At 50.6% G+C, this 16,951-nt stretch overlaps 1 protein-coding gene across 2 annotated transcripts in view; it reads left to right on the forward strand.

Moving 5' to 3' along the window:
* CSNK1D (casein kinase 1 delta) overlaps window positions 1-16,951 on the forward strand; it is a 33,431-nt gene that overhangs the window by 13,603 nt on the left and 2,877 nt on the right. Inside the window, exons 3-9 of one of the 2 annotated variants that reach the window (XM_057714555.1) lie at window positions 8,862-9,010; window positions 9,280-9,508; window positions 9,806-9,976; window positions 10,448-10,596; window positions 12,554-12,725; window positions 13,308-13,447; window positions 16,486-16,550. In XM_057714555.1, the coding sequence (XP_057570538.1) occupies window positions 8,862-9,010; window positions 9,280-9,508; window positions 9,806-9,976; window positions 10,448-10,596; window positions 12,554-12,725; window positions 13,308-13,447; window positions 16,486-16,518 (1,043 nt within the window). In that variant the 3' untranslated portion in view covers window positions 16,519-16,550. The remainder of the gene's footprint in view (window positions 1-8,861; window positions 9,011-9,279; window positions 9,509-9,805; window positions 9,977-10,447; window positions 10,597-12,553; window positions 12,726-13,307; window positions 13,448-16,485; window positions 16,551-16,951) is intronic. The other variant, XM_057714554.1, reaches the window with a different exon arrangement.

Here is a 16,951-nt window from a genome sequence, read left to right on the forward strand (position 1 = left end):
TAACAAGTTCAGCAAGGTAGCAGGATACCAGAGGAACATGCAGGAATCTGTTGCATTTCTTTTTACTAACGGTGAAATATCAGAAAGAGAAGGTTAAAAGACAATCCCTTTTATTTTATTTTTTTAGTATTTATTTATTTGGTTGTGCTGGATCTTAGTTGTGGCATGTGTATGGGATGTAGTTCCCTGATCAGGGATCAAACCCCGGGCCCCCAGCATTGGGAGCACTGAGTCTTAACCACTGCGCCACTAGGAAGGTCCCAAGACAATCCTTTTTAAAATCACATCAAGGACTTCCCTGGTGGCGCAGTGGTTAAGAATCCGCCTGCCAGTGAGGGACACGGGTTTGATTCCTGGCACGGGAAGGTCCCACATGCCAAGGAGCCACTAAGCCCGTGTGCCACAACTACTGAGCCTGCGCTCTTGAGCCCGAGTGCTGCAACGACTGAAGCCCACATGCCTAGAGCCTGTGCTCTGCAACAAGAGAAGTCACCGCAATGAGAAGCCAGTGGACCACAATGAAGAGTAGCCCCTGATCGTCGCAACTAGAGAAAAACCTGCATGCAGCAATGTAGACCCAACGCATAATTGATTAATTAATTTAAAAATCACATTAAAAAGTGTAAAATACTTAGGAGTAAACCTAACCAAGGAGGGTAAAAGACTTATATGCTGAGAACTATAAAACGCTGATAAAGGAAATTGAAGATGATTTAAAGAAATGGAAAGATATCCCATATTTTTGGATTGGAAGAATAAATATCGTTAAAATGGCCATACTACCCAAAGCAATGTACAGAGTGAATGTGATCCCTGTCAAATTACCATGACATTTTTCACAGAAATAAAACACATACACACAGAGTTAAGCTCCACAGAGAGGCAGAAAGGAACAATCAAATGGAAAGTCACCACTCTGTGGACACTTTTATTGTTGATTGGTTTAGATGGTAATCAAAGATGGATGCAAACATACAACTTCAAGTATTGACACTACCCTCAAAGCTTCATCCACAGATTACTTAATCAGTAACAAAGAGGGGAATTCCCTGGCAGTCCAGTGGTTAGGACTCCACATTTTTCACTGCAGAGGGCTGGGGTTCAATCCCTGGTCAGAGAACTAAGATCCCACATGCCCTGCGGTGTGGCCAAAAAAAAAAAAAAAAAAACCATAACAACAAAGGGAAAAGTACCTTTTGGTGGAGAAATCTGGCACATTTCCATCTGACAGGTGATCAGAACCAACAATCAGGGAAATTCAAATTGAGGACCATTCAGAATTGACCTGAACTCCTCAAAAATGTCTCTGTGATGAAAGATTAAAAAGCTGTTCTAGACTTAAACATGACAACTACATGGCAGTGCATGGTCCTAGATTGTACCCTGGGCAGGGAGGCTACCGTGAAGGACGCTACTGGGACATGCAGTTGGGGAAATATGAGTGTGGACTGTGTCCATCTTTGGAGCATCATGTGTGGTCACCTGCGGTGCTGTGCCACCCACACTCCAGACACAGAAAGACCCTCATGGGCACAGAATTCTGATGTCAGTGGAGGAGGTGTTGTGGTCTGTGGGGGGGCCTTGTGAACACAGTACTGAGGGCGCTGGGAATCCTGCCTCCCCCAACCTAAAGTCCACTTTCAGGTGGACCAGGTGACTTCAGTGTGAAGAGCAAGACTGAAACGTGATTTTCTTAAAGCAGTGTTATTGAGGTGAATCAAACAGCATGTATTTTGAGTGTGTGATTTGAGAAGTTTCGCTGTGTGTGTCCCCTCATGAAACCATTGCCATAATCAAGGTGGTGAACGTATCCATCGCCCTTCAGAGTTTGTTGGGTCCTTTTGTGGTTCCTCTACCCCTGTCGTCTGCTTCTGTAGCTATAGGTTAGCTTGCATTTTCTAGAGTTTCCTGTACAAGGAGTAGTACTATGTGTTCTTTCTTTGAGATCTTGTGTGTGTGTCAATGGTTACTCTTTTGTATTGCTGAGAAGTAGGTAGTAGTAGTTTCTTTATCCCTGCACCTGTTGGTGGGCATTTGGGTTGGTCCTAGGTTTGAGACTCTCCAGACAAAGCTGCTGCGAACTTCTGTATAGGTGGTCACATGAATGTTCATTTCCTTTTCTCCTGGGTTAGTGACTAGAAGTGGAATGGAACATGCAAAGGGAGGCGAAAGTTTTTCCTCTTTAAGAAACTGCCAGACTGCTCGTATCAATACTTATGTTTGCACCAGCAGCATGCAAGGGCTTTGGTGGTTCGTGTCTTTCAGGTAACTTGTTCTTTTCATCTAAGTTATTGAAGGTATTGGCATAAAGCTGTTTATAATATTTCCTTACTAGACTTTTAATATTTGTAGGATCTAGTGATGTTACCTCTCATCCCTTTTTTGGGGGTGGCCCGCACCATGCATCTTGTGGGATCTTAGTTCCCCAGCCCAACCAGGGATCGAACGCAGGCCCTAGGCATTGAAATCTTGGAATGCTACCCACTGAATCGCCAGGGAATTCCCTCTCATCCTTGATGTTGGTAATTTGTGCCTTCTTTATTTTTTCCCTTATCAGTCTGGTTAGAGATTTATCAACAATCTTCTCAAAGAACCAGCCTTGGTCTCAGTCATTTTCTCTGTTGTTCTGTTTTCTATTTCATTAGTTTCTGCTGTGATCTTTTATTTCACTTCTGTTAGGGGTTCTTTTTAAGTTTTTTTTCTTAACGTGAACCATTTTTAAAGTCTTTATTGAATTTGTTACAGTATTGCTTCTGTTTTATGTTTTGGGGTTTTTTTGGGCTTCTGGACATGTGAAATCTTAGCTCGCTGACCAGGGATTGAACCTGCACCCCCTGCATTGGAAGACGTCTTAACCACTGGACCACCAGGGAGGTCCCTTGCTTAGGGTTTAACTGTTTTTCTTAAGGTGGAAGCTGAGATCATTGATCTGTTTACTCTAGTATAGGCATTTCATGGCTATAAATTTTCCCGCTACCATAGCAGCATCTCAGATCCTGATGAGTTTTTATATTCATGTAGTTCCTTGATCCATGGGTTATTTTGAACTGTATTATTTAGCTTCCAGACATTTGGGATTTTCCAGAGAGCTATTGGTTTTTTCTTTTCTTTTCTTTTTTCTTTTCTTTTCTTTCTTTCTTATATGTTTATTTATTTATTTTGGCTGCATTGGGTCTTTGTTGCTGCATGCAGGCTTTCTCTAGTTGCGGCCATTGGGGCCACCCTTCCTTGCAGTGCACGTCTTCTCACTGCAGTAGCTTCTCTTGTTGCAGAGCATGGGCTTCAGTTGTTGTGGCATGCGGACTCAGTAGTTGTGGGGCACGGGCTTAGCTGCTCCGAGGCATGTGGGACCTTCCCAGGCGAGGGATTGAACCCATGTTCACTGCATTGGCAGGCAGATTCTTAACCACAGTGCCACCAGGGAAGTCCCAAGCTGTTGTTTATTTCTAATTGAATTACACTGTTCTGAGAACATACGTTGTATAACTTGAATCCTTTTAACTTTATTGTGACTTGTTTTATGTCACGAATGTGGTGTGTCTTGATGAATGCCTGTGTGTACCTGAAAAAAAAGTGTGTTCTGCTCCTGAGAGGGGTGATTGATGTCTCCAGTCAGATTTTGGATTTGTCTCTCTCTCCTTGCAGTATTGCTTCATGTACAAGGGTGCGTGAAAGATTATCCACACTCTGGTTATATTAAAACTTCTGTTAGCCACACTGTCTTATCAGTGCTGTCCATTCAAGGCTATTGTCTCCCCAGCCACTGCTGTGCAGGTGTGAACGTGTTATTATATCAGTTCATTTGTAGCGGCAGTGTGAGCAAAAATGGATGTCCCACTTGTGATTTGCATGAAAGAAGAGCAGCGTGGAGTGGTCTGAGGGTGTGACTCTGCAAAAACTTCATTTTGAGGTGTTAAAGCATCCTCCCTATAGTCCTGATCTTGCTCCATCGGACTTTAACCTGTTTGGTCCCCTGAAAGCAGCCGTATGAGGACAAAGATTCACTTTTTAAAAATAATAATAATAATAAATAAATAAATTTATTTATTTATTTCATTGGCTATATTGGGTCTTCGTTGCTGCACATGGGCTTTCTCTAGTTGCAGTGAGTGGGGGCCACTCCTCATCGTGGTGCGTGGGCCTCTCATTGCGGTGGCCTCTCCCGTTGCAGAGCACAGGCTCTAGGCACGTGGGCTTCAGTAGTTGCAGCACATGGGCTCAATAGTTGTGGCTCACAGGCTCTAGAGCGCAGGCTCAACAGTTGTGGCACATGGGCGTAGTTGCTCTGTGGCATGTGGTATCTTCCTGGGGCAGGGATCAAACCCGTGTCCCCTGCATTGGCAGGCGGACTCCTACGCACGGCGCCACCTAGGAAGTCCCCAAAGATTCACTTTTTTAAAAAAGTTAATTTTTATTTATTGGCTGCGTTGGGTCTTCATTGCTGCGCGTGGGCCTTCTGTAGTTGCAGAGAGCAGGGGGGCTACTCTTCGTTGCGGTGAGCAAGCTTTTCATTGCAGTGGCTCCTCTTGTTGCAGAGCACGGGCCCTAGGCTCATGGGCTTCAGTAGTTGTGGAGTGTGGGCTCATTAGTTGTGGCTCTCCAGCTCTAGAGCACAGGCTCAGTAGTTGTGGCGCATGGGCTTAGCTGCTCCAAGGCATGTGGGATCTTCCTGGACCAGGGATCGAACCCGTGTTCCCTGCATTGGGAGGCAGATTCTTAACCACTGTGCTACCAGGGAAGCCCAAAGATTCGCTTCTGATAAAGAAGTGAAGACAGCAGTGCACTCGTGGCTCATAGGCTCAGCCTAAAACGTTTTTTAATGAGGAGATATGAAAGTTTGTTAACAAATGGACAAAGTGTGTTGAAAAGCAAGAAGATTATGTTGAAAAGTGATGTATTTGTCTTTTCTAAAAGTTAATTAAAATAAATTCTATAGCCAGAGTGTGGATAATTTTTTACTCACCCTCATATTTTGAAGCTCTGTTGTTAGCTGCGTGAATGTTTAGAATTATGTTTTCTTGATCAGTCGATGCCCTTATCACTGTGAGATGACTGATGATATCCCTGGAAATATTCTTCTGCACAATCTGCTGCATCTGATGCTGACATAGCCCTTCTGCTTTCTTGTCTGATGTTCATGTAATAACACTGTCCTCCTGGTGACCTAGTTGTATCTGAAGGGTGTTTGGTATGGGCAGGGGAGTACGGCTGGTCCCTTCTTTTCTGTCTAATCTGAGGAAGTGTGCCTTACCTGCGGTGTTCACACTTAATGTAATTAATGACAGGATTGGATTTGCTGTTAGTTTTTGTCTCATTTGGTCTTTGTTTCATTTTCCCTCCTTTTTTAATCCTATTTTGGGTTAATCAAGTATTTTTTTACATTTCTTAATGATTTTTCTTGTGGTGACCTCCTCTGGTGAATTCTTTCACTGTCTCTGTGTTGTTGCTGTAGTGACTGAGTTAGGGGTCTGTCATCTTCAGCAGGATGCAGAGGAACCTGACCTTGCAGGCTTCCGCCTGCCTGCCTGCCTGTATGATGGTGTTGTGTGTTTATAGTTACATGTTGTAAACGCTGTGTGTTATCTTTGTTTAAGCAGTCATATCTTTAAAATAACTTTTTAATGTACTTACGTTGTTATTTTCAGTGCTCTTCATTCCTTTTTGTAGGCCCAGACTTCCATGTGGCATCATTTATCTCCTGCCTGAAGGATGTTCTTTAACATAAGTCACAGTGCTGGTGATTGATTCAGCACCCTTTTTATTGTCTGAAAATGTCTTCATCTTGTCTCTGCTGAGGTGTTCTTCGGCAGATTGCCAGTTCTTTTCTCAGTACTTGGAAAGTGTTCCTCCACTGTGCTCTAATGTATCTTTTTTCTCTGACTGCTTTCAGGGTGGTCTGTTTATCACTAGTGAGCGGTTTGACTTATCAGGTACATCAGTGTTATGTTCTTTATGGTTCTTGTGCTTGGGGCCCATGGAGCTTCCCAAATCTGTGGATCGTTGTTTTCCTCAGGTCTTTCTTTCAGTGTAGTCTCTGTCCCCCTCCTCTCCTCTCTCCTTGGGGCTCTAGTTACAGATGGTAGGTACCTTGAAGTTGTCCCACAGCTCTGAAGCTCTTGTTGGCTTTTCCAGTAGTTTCTATTGCTGTGCCTTCAAGTTCACGAGTCATTTCTCCTGCAGTGTCTGGTCTGCTATAAATCACACCCAGTGTATTTTTCCTCTTAGATGTAGTTTTTGTCTCTGAAAGTTAGATTGGGGTCTTTTGTTTGTTCTTTGTTTGTTTTTTACTTTTTTTGGCCTCACCTTGCGGCATGTGGGATCTTAGTTCCCCAATCAGGGATCAAACCTGCACTGGAAGTGTGGAGTCTTAACCATTGGACTGCCAGGGAAGTCCCTAGATTTGGGTCTTTTATATCTTTGTCATGTCGTGCTTTTGTTTAACTTCTTTTGGCATGGAATACAGTTACAGTTTATAGTAACTTTTATTGCCCTTCTCTAATGATTCTGTCAGTTTCTTTTGATCTCAATATGGATCATGTTTTCTGCTTCCTGGCATATCTGGTAATCTTTGGATGCCAGACGCTGGATTTTACGCTCCTTGTGTGCTGAGTATTTTAATGTTCCTCAGATTCCTCCTCAGCTTAGGTATAAGATGATGCTACTTTCATCTGCTCAGTTTTTGCTTCTCTGCTCACACTCTCAGGCAGGACTGGAGCAGTCTGGGCTTCTTGGGTCTCAGGTGTCAGCGTTATTCATTGCCTCATGTTCAACGTCTTAGAAACCTATATCTTTCTGTATGTTCTTTGTTCTCTTTTCTCTTCTTGGTTATTGTGGATGTGAGGGTAAATTGGGTCCCCATTACTCCATCTTGGCTAGAAGTAGAAGTACTTTTAGAATAATAAGCATCTCTTTCTGACTCTGAGTTCAGGAAGGGTGTCTTATGTAAGATACCAAAAACATTACTCATAAAGGAAAAGATTGATAAATTCATCTTTGTTAAAATTTAGCATCTGTTCTCATCAGAAGACTCCAGAAGAAAATAAAAAACATGCCATTAACTGAGAAAAGGTGTTTGCCTCACATAAAAAAGACAATATTTGAATATCCAGAGTTTATAAAAGAATTGGCTCTAAATAGGAAAAAGACACCCCGAAAGAAAAAATTGGCAAAATATATGCATAGACATTTCAGAGAAGAGGAAACATGTAATGCCAATAAATAATGAAAAAAGATCCAAATTGAGAGAGCTCAGTGAGATACCATTTCACACCCATCGCTCTATTGATAGACATGAGACCCTGCATCAGGAGGAATGCGTTCATTTCCGGTGGGGTTGTGAAGTGGGTTATTTTGGAAAGCAGTTTGACATGATCTTGTACTCTGTGTTTCTGGGTCTGTATCTTGGGAAACTAGCTAAGAAGAAGAATTTCACGTGTGAGAATTTTCACCAGTGGACTTACATGAGAATGTACTTAGCAGCACTGTTTATAATGGGAAAAGCAACCATAAACAGTGCTGATGAGGGGAGAATAGATGAAGTATGCTGTCTTCTCCAAGTGGAGTATTTCATAGCTCGCACTCTTACTTTACTAAAAGCAAAGAAAGGGTGCAGTCCTGTGCAATTGTTGACTGGGGTGTGCAGGCGTGGGAGGAAAGAGGGATGTGAAAGTAGGTGTAATTACTGGGAACGACCCTGGTCTGTGTGCATGGTGGGTCACAGGCTTTTGTTACATTATGCCTTGTAACCTATGGCTTTGTTATATTTGTTCTCATGCAGTGTGTAAAATGTATTTTTAAAGTATTTAATTGTAAAAATGAAAACTTGCCCCGTTGATATCAAAACTAAAAATATTTAGCATCTTATAGTGCCAGAAAGGAAGGCAGTGCTCAAAACAAACAGCCTGCAGTGATGGGGCGTTAAAGGGCCACAGGAGCTGCTGAGGAGCGGCCAAGGTTGGGACTTCTGGAGCAACAGAAGAAGTGACATAGTGTAGGAGCACAGACCAAAGTATAAAATAGACACTCATGGGTCCATACTGATAGGAAATATACCAAATAAGTAAGTGGGGAGGAGTGACAAATCTGCATGGGAGCATTCCAAGTCGTGTATATAGATACTCTGCGCTGTGGGAGGGGGCCCAAAGCCCCCTTTAAGTGTGGGCCATGCTTGGTGACGTCCCTCCGGAGAGGGGAGAAAGAGGAACTCCCCAGCGGAGACACCTGACAGACACACCGCAGCCAGGTGACCAAGGGCACAGCCACAGTGGGGAGTCATGTTGAAAGCATGGACCCTGACAGGACGTGGCGAGAAGGGCACTTTCCCTCTGTGGTCTTCCTCTCCCAGACACACAAGCCCAGACTAATAACGAGAAAAACAGACAAACCAGCAGAGGGGCAGTCTGCACACCCCTGCCCAGCACTCCTCCAAACTGTTGGGGTGGTTCAAACCAGGAAAGTTTGAGCTGCCCTCTTGGCCAAGAGCAGCCAGAGGAGACATGATGACATATTACATGGGGTCTGAGACAGGTCCTGGAGTAGCAGGAGGGCATGCGGTTAAAACTGAGGAAACCAGAATAGTATGGACTTTAGTTAATGACAGTGTATCAGCAATCAGGTCGTTAATTGTGACAGCGCAGTGCACTGGTGCAGGATGTCAGTCACAGGAAGACTGGGGACAGGTGTAGGAGGGAGTGCAGCTCCTCCTCCTGAGCCCCTTAGCCCACCCCCGCTGTGAAGTTGGCGTCCCACCCTCTCCCCATGTCACTTACGACTGCTCCTGCACAGCCCCCTGTCAGCGTCGTGGGCACAGGTGCCCTGAGTACAGGTGCGTGGGAGGCGGGCTGACGTGGGCTCTCTTGCAGTGGGCATCCCCACCATCCGGTGGTGCGGGGCTGAGGGGGACTACAACGTCATGGTGATGGAGCTGTTGGGACCCAGCCTGGAAGACCTCTTCAACTTTTGCTCTAGGAAGTTCAGTCTCAAAACCGTCTTGCTCCTTGCTGACCAAATGGTAAGACTTCATTTTTCTCAAATGAAGGGCAGCCTGCGTGCTCAGCACAAGCTTGGTTTGATTCATAAGTCTGATGAGGCCTTCGGGGCACTTGGCTTCCTTATTGTGCTGTTAGTGCACAGGGAGAAAACGGAAGCTCGTTAACTCTGTGAAAGATAGTAACCCTTGGCGGGCAGGGCGCGTCTGCATGTGGGCCCAGGTTCCCTTGGTTCCTTCCGCCAGGCTGCTGCCTGGGGTTCAACCTCTCGCCCCTGCTTCTCTACCTGCAGATTAGTCGTATTGAGTACATTCACTCGAAGAACTTCATCCATCGAGACGTGAAGCCGGACAACTTCCTCATGGGGCTGGGCAAGAAGGGCAACCTGGTCTACATCATTGACTTCGGGCTGGCCAAGAAGTACCGGGATGCCCGCACCCACCAGCACATCCCCTACCGCGAGAACAAGAACCTCACCGGGACGGCGCGGTATGCCTCCATCAACACGCACCTCGGCATTGGTGAGCCCTTCTGCCCCAGCTGCAGGCCTGGCTGTCCTATAGCCTCTTCGGGGCCCTGAGGGTGGTTGGCATGTTAAGCATGGAGGCTGGCATCTGGGCCTGGAGACCTTACCTTTTGGGACATGGTGGGGCAGGTGTGTGCTAGGGCTTCCTGGCGGGTGGCACTATGTCTCCTAATGGCGCTTATGCTGAAACAGTCCAGGTGTCCTTCCCTGTGGCTCTCAGTTCATCCCCAGGAAGCGTCTGCAGGGTGCAGACACACTCGTGCCGCCTTGACCTGCTGTCCTCTCTTCCCAGAACAATCTCGAAGGGACGACCTAGAGTCTCTGGGCTACGTGCTCATGTACTTCAACCTGGGCTCGCTGCCCTGGCAGGGCCTGAAGGCTGCTACCAAGAGGCAGAAGTATGAGAGGATCAGTGAGAAGAAGATGTCCACTCCCATCGAGGTGTTGTGTAAAGGCTACCCTTGTGAGTGTCCTCAGGTGTCCACAGGCGAGCCAACCCTGTGGTTCTTCGGGAGGATGGGGGCCTGTGAGGCTCTGAAAAAGGGACCAGGGAAGTCCCCCCGGAGGCTGGCTGCCAAGGCCCCACCGACGTGGTTGGGGAGGTGAAGAGTGGGCAGATGGCCTGCCCTTTAACTGGCCGCAGCCTTCTGTCCCTAGTGCTCCTCTGCCTTTCTGAGCCGTAACTAAGGAAGTTTTCCTTTTGTTTTTGTGGGACTGCCCCTGGGATAAATGCCTCAGATGAAACTATGTTATGCTCTGTGGTGCTCAGCTTTCTCAGCTTCTTTCCTCAAAGTATGCTCGGTGTTTCAGGCTCCAGCTTTCACACCCTCTGTGTCTGCAGCTGTGGGTGGTCAAGGGTCCTGTGGGCAGACACCGTGCTGGCTCCCAGTCGGGGGTGCCGCTGCTCACTGCCGTCGCTCTTGGTGTTTCACAGCTGAATTCGCCACATACCTGAATTTCTGCCGTTCCTTGCGTTTTGATGATAAGCCTGACTACTCTTACCTGAGACAGCTCTTCAGGAACCTGTTCCATCGCCAGGGTTTCTCCTATGACTACGTGTTCGACTGGAACATGCTCAAATTTGTAAGTGTGCCCCCAGCTCATTGACCGCTCCGCGTGGAAGTGGCATGCTGGTCGGCAGAAGGCCGCCAGCTGGGAGCTACATGGGGTGGAGCTTTCAGGAGTCATGGCTGCCGCACAGGGAGCATGAGGGGTTCTGAGAAGCCAGATGCCCGTCAGGGGCAAGCGAAGAAGGCACCTCAAGGCCACGATGGGGGCTCCTGGGCCTGAGGTATGTCCTAGTGCAGGTCTGCCCAGACCAGGGCTCTTACTTGAATACTGAGGTCATTTTCTCATCCTCAGCATCCGTCCGAAGGATGTTGTGGCTGCACTGGCCTATGAGTTCGTTGCCAGGGGGACGTGGCTACCACCTGGTAGGGTGAAGACTTCCCCCTCCTCCCCCGACCTGGCCGTGCCAAGGCCTGGCCTCCAGGCCGGTGGGTGGCCCAGGAGGCGCTGTGTGTCAGGTGTGCACATGGGCTTGTGATGAGCTAAACTTTCCTGTGATTTCCTTTGTCGCCCAGTCTGTCCATTAGGTGTGAGCCTGTGTTGTGTGCGTGCTTGCTGCCAGGGCAGGGGGTGCACGCTGGAACTTTAATTTGTTTCCTCTCTAAAACAGGCCGCCTGTACCTGAGTCTGTTGTGTGAGTTTGTTTAATCTCCAACACTACAACGAGAATTCCAGTTCTTTTTTTAATTTCCACTTCCTCTTTCGCTAAAAATATGTTCTGTGAACTTAAAACAAAAATGGACATGTTCCTAGTGTGACAAAATCTGATGGCAGAACAAAACCTGCTCTTCAGAGGGTACAAAACAGGAAGCCTTATGCCATGGTCTCATAGGTGCAGGGGTGTCCACACAGGGACCAAGTGGGGACAGGGGGCTCCAGCCTCCTGGAAACGAGGGCCAGCCTGCAGAGCCAGGCTGCTCTGGACCTGCCCCATGCCATCCGGTGCCAGGCCCCTCTGTTGGGAAGGCCTCTGAAGGACAGCCTTTGGGGTGCCACAGGTTGCCTGGAGCCTAGACATCAGGGTGGACCTCCTGCCAGGACCACTTTCAGAATTTCTTTGCTCTTAACATCGTCATCCCTCGCGGTGCCTTAGCAGATCTCTTCTGTAAAGGGCCAGAGAGTAAATAATTGTAGCTTTGCCGTCTTCATGGTGTTGCAACCATTTGACTCAGTGTTGTAACTGGAGAGCCGCCAGAGCAGTGCGTCAGTGAGTGGGCGTGACTGTGCCAAGAAAACTGTATTTGCAGGAATGGGTGTGGCTGCATTTTGGCCCGTGGGCTGCAGTTTGCACACTCTTGCCTTACAGCACTGGTAATTAAGACATAACCTTTACTAGGACAGGTATCTTAGCGTCACCACTTAAAATGAAATGTCCCCCGTGCTTCTGGCTCGATATTCACTGAAAGTGTAAACTAGCTGTTCCAGGAGCAATTAGCTTAGCTAGGCGGTGCGCACCACGTGGCCTCCAAGGAGGAGCCTGGCTGCTGGCCTCCTCATCTCATGTGCATCGACAGGACGTTGGCCCGGGCGGGGCGTGTGGGCTCCACTTGGACCCCTCAGCCTACCAAATGCTGCCCCTCACCTGCCTTGTGGGCTCCCCCAGCTGTCGCCACGTTGGGCTACCTCTGACTTAGGCTGGTTTCCGTCTCCATGTGAATGGTCACAGAGAAGAGGGCCGCCAGGTGCCATTGGTGTCTGGGTTGTGAGGAAGTGCTGAGGCGACAGGGTGGAGGTTTTCTCTGCTTTGCAGGGAAGAGGATACTAAGAACCCTGGTCCTGCTCGCCCACGGTCGTGGGACAGGCCACGCGTAGACCCGGAGGGAGGAGCGCTTGGCTCGCTGCGAGGCTGTGGAGGGCTTTGCGAGCAGACTGTCCCATATACCTCGGTGTTTTTTCAAGTGGCGGCCAAGGGCCTCAGGCGGTTTTTCACCAAACCCAGTTCAGTTCTGGTCTTGCCCTCTTTCCTCCATAGGGAGCCAGCCGGGCGGCTGATGATGCTGAGCGGGAACGCCGGGACCGAGAGGAGCGGTTGAGACACTCCCGAAATCCAGCCACCCGCGGCCTCCCTTCCACGGCCTCGGGCCGGCTGAGGGGGACACAGGAGGTGGCTCCTCCCACTCCCCTCACCCCTACCTCACACACTGGTGAGTGGTCCCGGGGCTGCAGCTTGCACCCTGGCCCCCGCTCCACAGGCAGTGGGGGTTCTGTTTTGTGTGTCGCTTGCTGTGGACACTCCAGTGTGTGACCTCATGGAGTCTGGGCGGGTGTGCCCCGTGGGTGAGACCATGTGCGTCCTCTTTCTGGTCATTTCTTATTTCTGAGGTTAGACGAGGGAACAGCCTGGGATGGTGCCTTCGGGAACGTGTGTTTCCCAGACGTTGTCCTCTTGAAGGATTGCATTCCCTGTGAGCTCTGTTGCTTTGCCTCTCGTTCTTCTCATGATACGACACCCTCCCCGCACGAACCTCTCTAGCCTCTTCCTTGCCTGTTGAGACAGGCGTTGTAGGCAGAGGCCCCAGCTGCCCTCCCGCTAGACACCTGGTCCTTTGCTCCTGGGGAGTCAGTGGTGCCCGCGGTGCCAGCCTACTCTTAGGGTGCAACAGCTTATCCTGTGCCCAACACCGAGGCAGTCCTAGTTAGACATCGTTCCCAAGGAGAGACCCTGTGCTGGAGCACGTGGTCGCGTTCCGAAGCCTCACGTTTGCCTCTGTCTCCCTCTCTTCCAGCGAACACCTCTCCTAGGCCTGTGTCCGGCATGGAAAGAGAGCGGAAAGTGAGTATGCGGCTGCACCGCGGTGCCCCAGTCAACATCTCCTCGTCCGACCTCACGGGCCGGCAAGATACCTCCCGCATGTCCACCTCACAGGTAGGCGCCCTGCAGGCTGGCACCTGAGCTCGCCTGGGCCGGGCGCTGTGGGCCTCTGGCTTCTCTGTGTTTGGTCTGGTCTTACGGGTTCCAAGCAGAGTGGGGTGACGGTTTCAAAGGCTTTCCTTCTTTCCTTCCTTCCCTTTCTCTCCATTTTTGGGTGTTTTAACCAATGGGGAATGTTGCGCCCCTCGATGCAGTTTGACCCCTTGGTTGAGAGCCAGTGAGACGAGCTATGCGGGGTAAGGAGTCTACACCCCTGCTCCCCCCGCCCCGCCTTGTGCTGGGGTGTGCCATCGGGCCTTTTCTCTCCTGCTGCCCTCTGCGTAGCCTCCAGCCAGCCTGGGGGCTTGGCCATCTTCCCTGGGCAGACTGGAAGCGCCAGCTGCTCACACCATTTGTCATGGGCACATCCAGCCTTTGAGATTCTGTCCTCATTCTTGTTGGCCAGGTGCTCCCCCATCAGGGAACCCGCAGCGGTCTTGGCTGCGTGTTGCCAGCGGTCACTCTGCAGTCGTGGGCCGAGGTCTTCTAGAGCCAGTGCTCGGCGACGTGCCGTGGGGCGAGGGTTCCTGTCTCCTGACGCCCCTTCTGACGTTTGCCTTCTCTCTGGCGAGGCATGTGTGCTTCTCCACCCGTGTCCTCTTCCCGCTCTGACGTTCCTCGACGTTCTTCTGTGCTCGCTAACGTGCCTCCCTCGGCAGAGCAGCTCTTTACCTACACCGGGTGTTTTGCCCCACGTAGCTTTCAGGGTCTTCTCCCTCAGGCAGTGGGGGGCGGGCAGGGGTCGAGGACAACCCGCATGGACCGTTTCTCCTGCTTTGGCCACTGTCCTGTGGGGGCCGGGACTGTCCTGTGGTGTCTGCTGGGTGGGCAGGCGGCGGGCTCGGGAGCGACTGAAGCCCGGGTCCTGGCCGTGTACTGCAGTAGCGTCCCTCTGCTTCACCACAAGGCCTCAGGTTTACAGTGAGCACCCTGCCCTCCCCGGTGCTTGCTGGGCGGTGGGCGTAGCTTGTTGTTAAGTTTGGTGGGTTGAGCTTATTGATCAGGAGGGCACAGGATCTGTGAGAACTGCCCAGGACCTCGGTCCTGTGGCATCCGGCTGGTCTTCTGGCAGAGGAACTGTGCCCAGGCAGAGGAGGTGCTCCTGACCACTTTCCTTTAATCAAGTGAAGTAATGTTTTTACCAAATACTATTAATTTACGAGTGATTTTACTAGAAATGGGTTGTTCTTATATGGTGACTTTCTCTCAGAGAGGCGGGCAGTTTGAATTGTGGGGCTCAGCGCATCTGGCCAGGGTAATGAGATTGGGCTTCTTAGGGCTCCTGGCCCCACACCCCTCCTCCATCACCGCAGGACACAGAAAGGGCCTAATAGGTTTCTTCCCACAAGCCCTGGATTGCGTGAGCCAGCAGCTGGGAGCAGGTCCTGGGAGGTGTTCTCTGTGCCTGGCCAAATGGGCCTGGCAGAGGGCCATGGAGCACCTCAGCCAGCAAGGACCAAGGAAAGGACAGGATTAAAACAAACTTTTTTTTTAACACAAGAAAACTTCTTTTGCTTTGAGGATCGTTGAGGGAAATGGAAGAGGCAGAAGGTCCTGCGGGTGCCAGGTAGTTACGAGTCTTAGTCCAACCTCTTCTCCACCTTTGTCCACCCTCTGCCCACCAACCCATGAGTGTTGACCACACGCAGCTCCAAGGTCTTTCCTGTAAAGTCTTACAGTCACATGTCTTTGCTCTCTGGTTCTCTCTCTGCTTTCCACACAAAGAAGTGTCATGTGGTCCTGAGCAGTGGGGGAAGTCTCTGAAGAGATTCGATTTGGGGGTGTCCCCTCCAAAAGAAGCACCTTAGTCACCCTGGGGGTTTCCTTAGGATCTTCATGTTGAGGACACAGGCCCTGCGGGTGTGTCCCCAGTGCTCTCCGTCCTGGAGATAGCTCTCTCCTTTGGGTGTTCCTATTCATCCTCTGGGCACTCTTCCTGAGAGACTCTGAAAGGCTTCTGTCCACCAAGGGCGTGATGAGAGTTGCTCCAGCTTTTATGACTCTATGGCCTCCGTTCATGCCCCGACCTCCCCCCCGGCCCCCCACCAAAGATGCGAATGGGAGTAGGGGCAGTGACATCAGTCGGGGGCAGGGGGGCGGCACCACATGTGCACAGACCCTGGCCTCACAGTGGCTGGGCGGGGGCCGCTTCCTCTTTGCCCCTCGAAGAGGAGAGGTTGTGTCCTGTGCCAGTGCACCGAGTCCAAGGAAGTAGCTCATCCTCAGCACAGAAGTGCCCAGAGCCACCTGCCGCTCGCGGCAGGGCCCTCCAGTTGTGGGTGGGGGCCACACCTGCAAGACACAGGTGTCCCTTGTCCTGGCCGCTCCTCCTCACCCCCACATGCTTCTTCAGGGACCACAGTCCACACATCCCTGACCCTGGCTTGCGAGTCTGGCCTCTCCAGCTGGGGTAATGTGGAGACTGAAGGGATCCTGGCGGGTGAACCTGTTTGTGATGTTTCTCTCTCTGTGAGAAGTGCCTCCTCCATCCAGTGCTGTTGGTAGAATGTGATGCTGGTCCATGGTGCCAGTTTTTCCTTCAGGCTTGCTGGTGTTAATCCCTGTTCCCCAAGTAAGGTCCACAGCCCTGTCCTCTTCTTTGTGTCTGTGAGGAAACGTGTCCAGTCCTTGTGTCACAGGGAGGTGGTATTCTCTCCACCTGCCGAGCACAGGCCTTGGGAGAGAGCCAATGGAGGGGTTGCCATCTGGGCATCCAGTTCTCTTCCTGCGTGAGGAGTTGGAAAGGGTCTCCCTCGTTGGCCCCATTAACAGATCCATCCTGGAGGAGCAGCAGCAGCTGCATGTCCAGGGACCACTCTTGAGAGGTGAGACTGAGCTCCTGTGCAGTCCAGGGTCTCCTCACGTGGCCCCTGCCAGTGATCATGGACCTGGTTGAGGAAAGGCAAGGCAGCGCTTGTGGAAACAGGAGGGCCTCATGTGCTGGTTCGGCCAGCGGAACCCTTACCAACAGCTGTCTTTTCCCCCCACCTCAGAATAGCATTCCTTTCGAACATCACGGCAAGTAGCTGCACGTCTCCCCGTCGGAAGGCAGCACTGGGTGAGTGTGCTCATGGCGGGGCTCCTCAGCAGGCGCTGGGCGGGGTGGGAGTGCCACCCGCTCGCCAACCAGAGGGAGCACGCAGGGGGTCGGGCTTGCATGCCACGTGCTCCAGGTAGAGCAAGGCCCCTGGCCCAGGTCCTCTCCTCACGTGGATTCTAGAGCAGCTGTGGTGGGCTGTCCAGTCTGGGGTGACCCCAGAATCCTGTCCATCGGCCTTTGGCCGTTGCTGTGGTCTCCAGTTGGGAGCCGGCATGGGGAGCAGGAGCCCAGTCTCGGCTCCAGTGGCCTCAGAAGGCTCAGGGCCGTGTGGTCCCAGGTTGGTCGCTGGACATGTGTCGTGTCGTGCTGGCTGTGGGGGCCGCGCTTGGCGGGGGCTCTTGCTCTCTTGCTGCGTGAGA

This window comes from Hippopotamus amphibius, chromosome 17 (genome assembly GCF_030028045.1).
Source record: "Hippopotamus amphibius kiboko isolate mHipAmp2 chromosome 17, mHipAmp2.hap2, whole genome shotgun sequence".
NCBI classification, from domain to species: Eukaryota; Metazoa; Chordata; class Mammalia; order Artiodactyla; family Hippopotamidae; genus Hippopotamus; species Hippopotamus amphibius.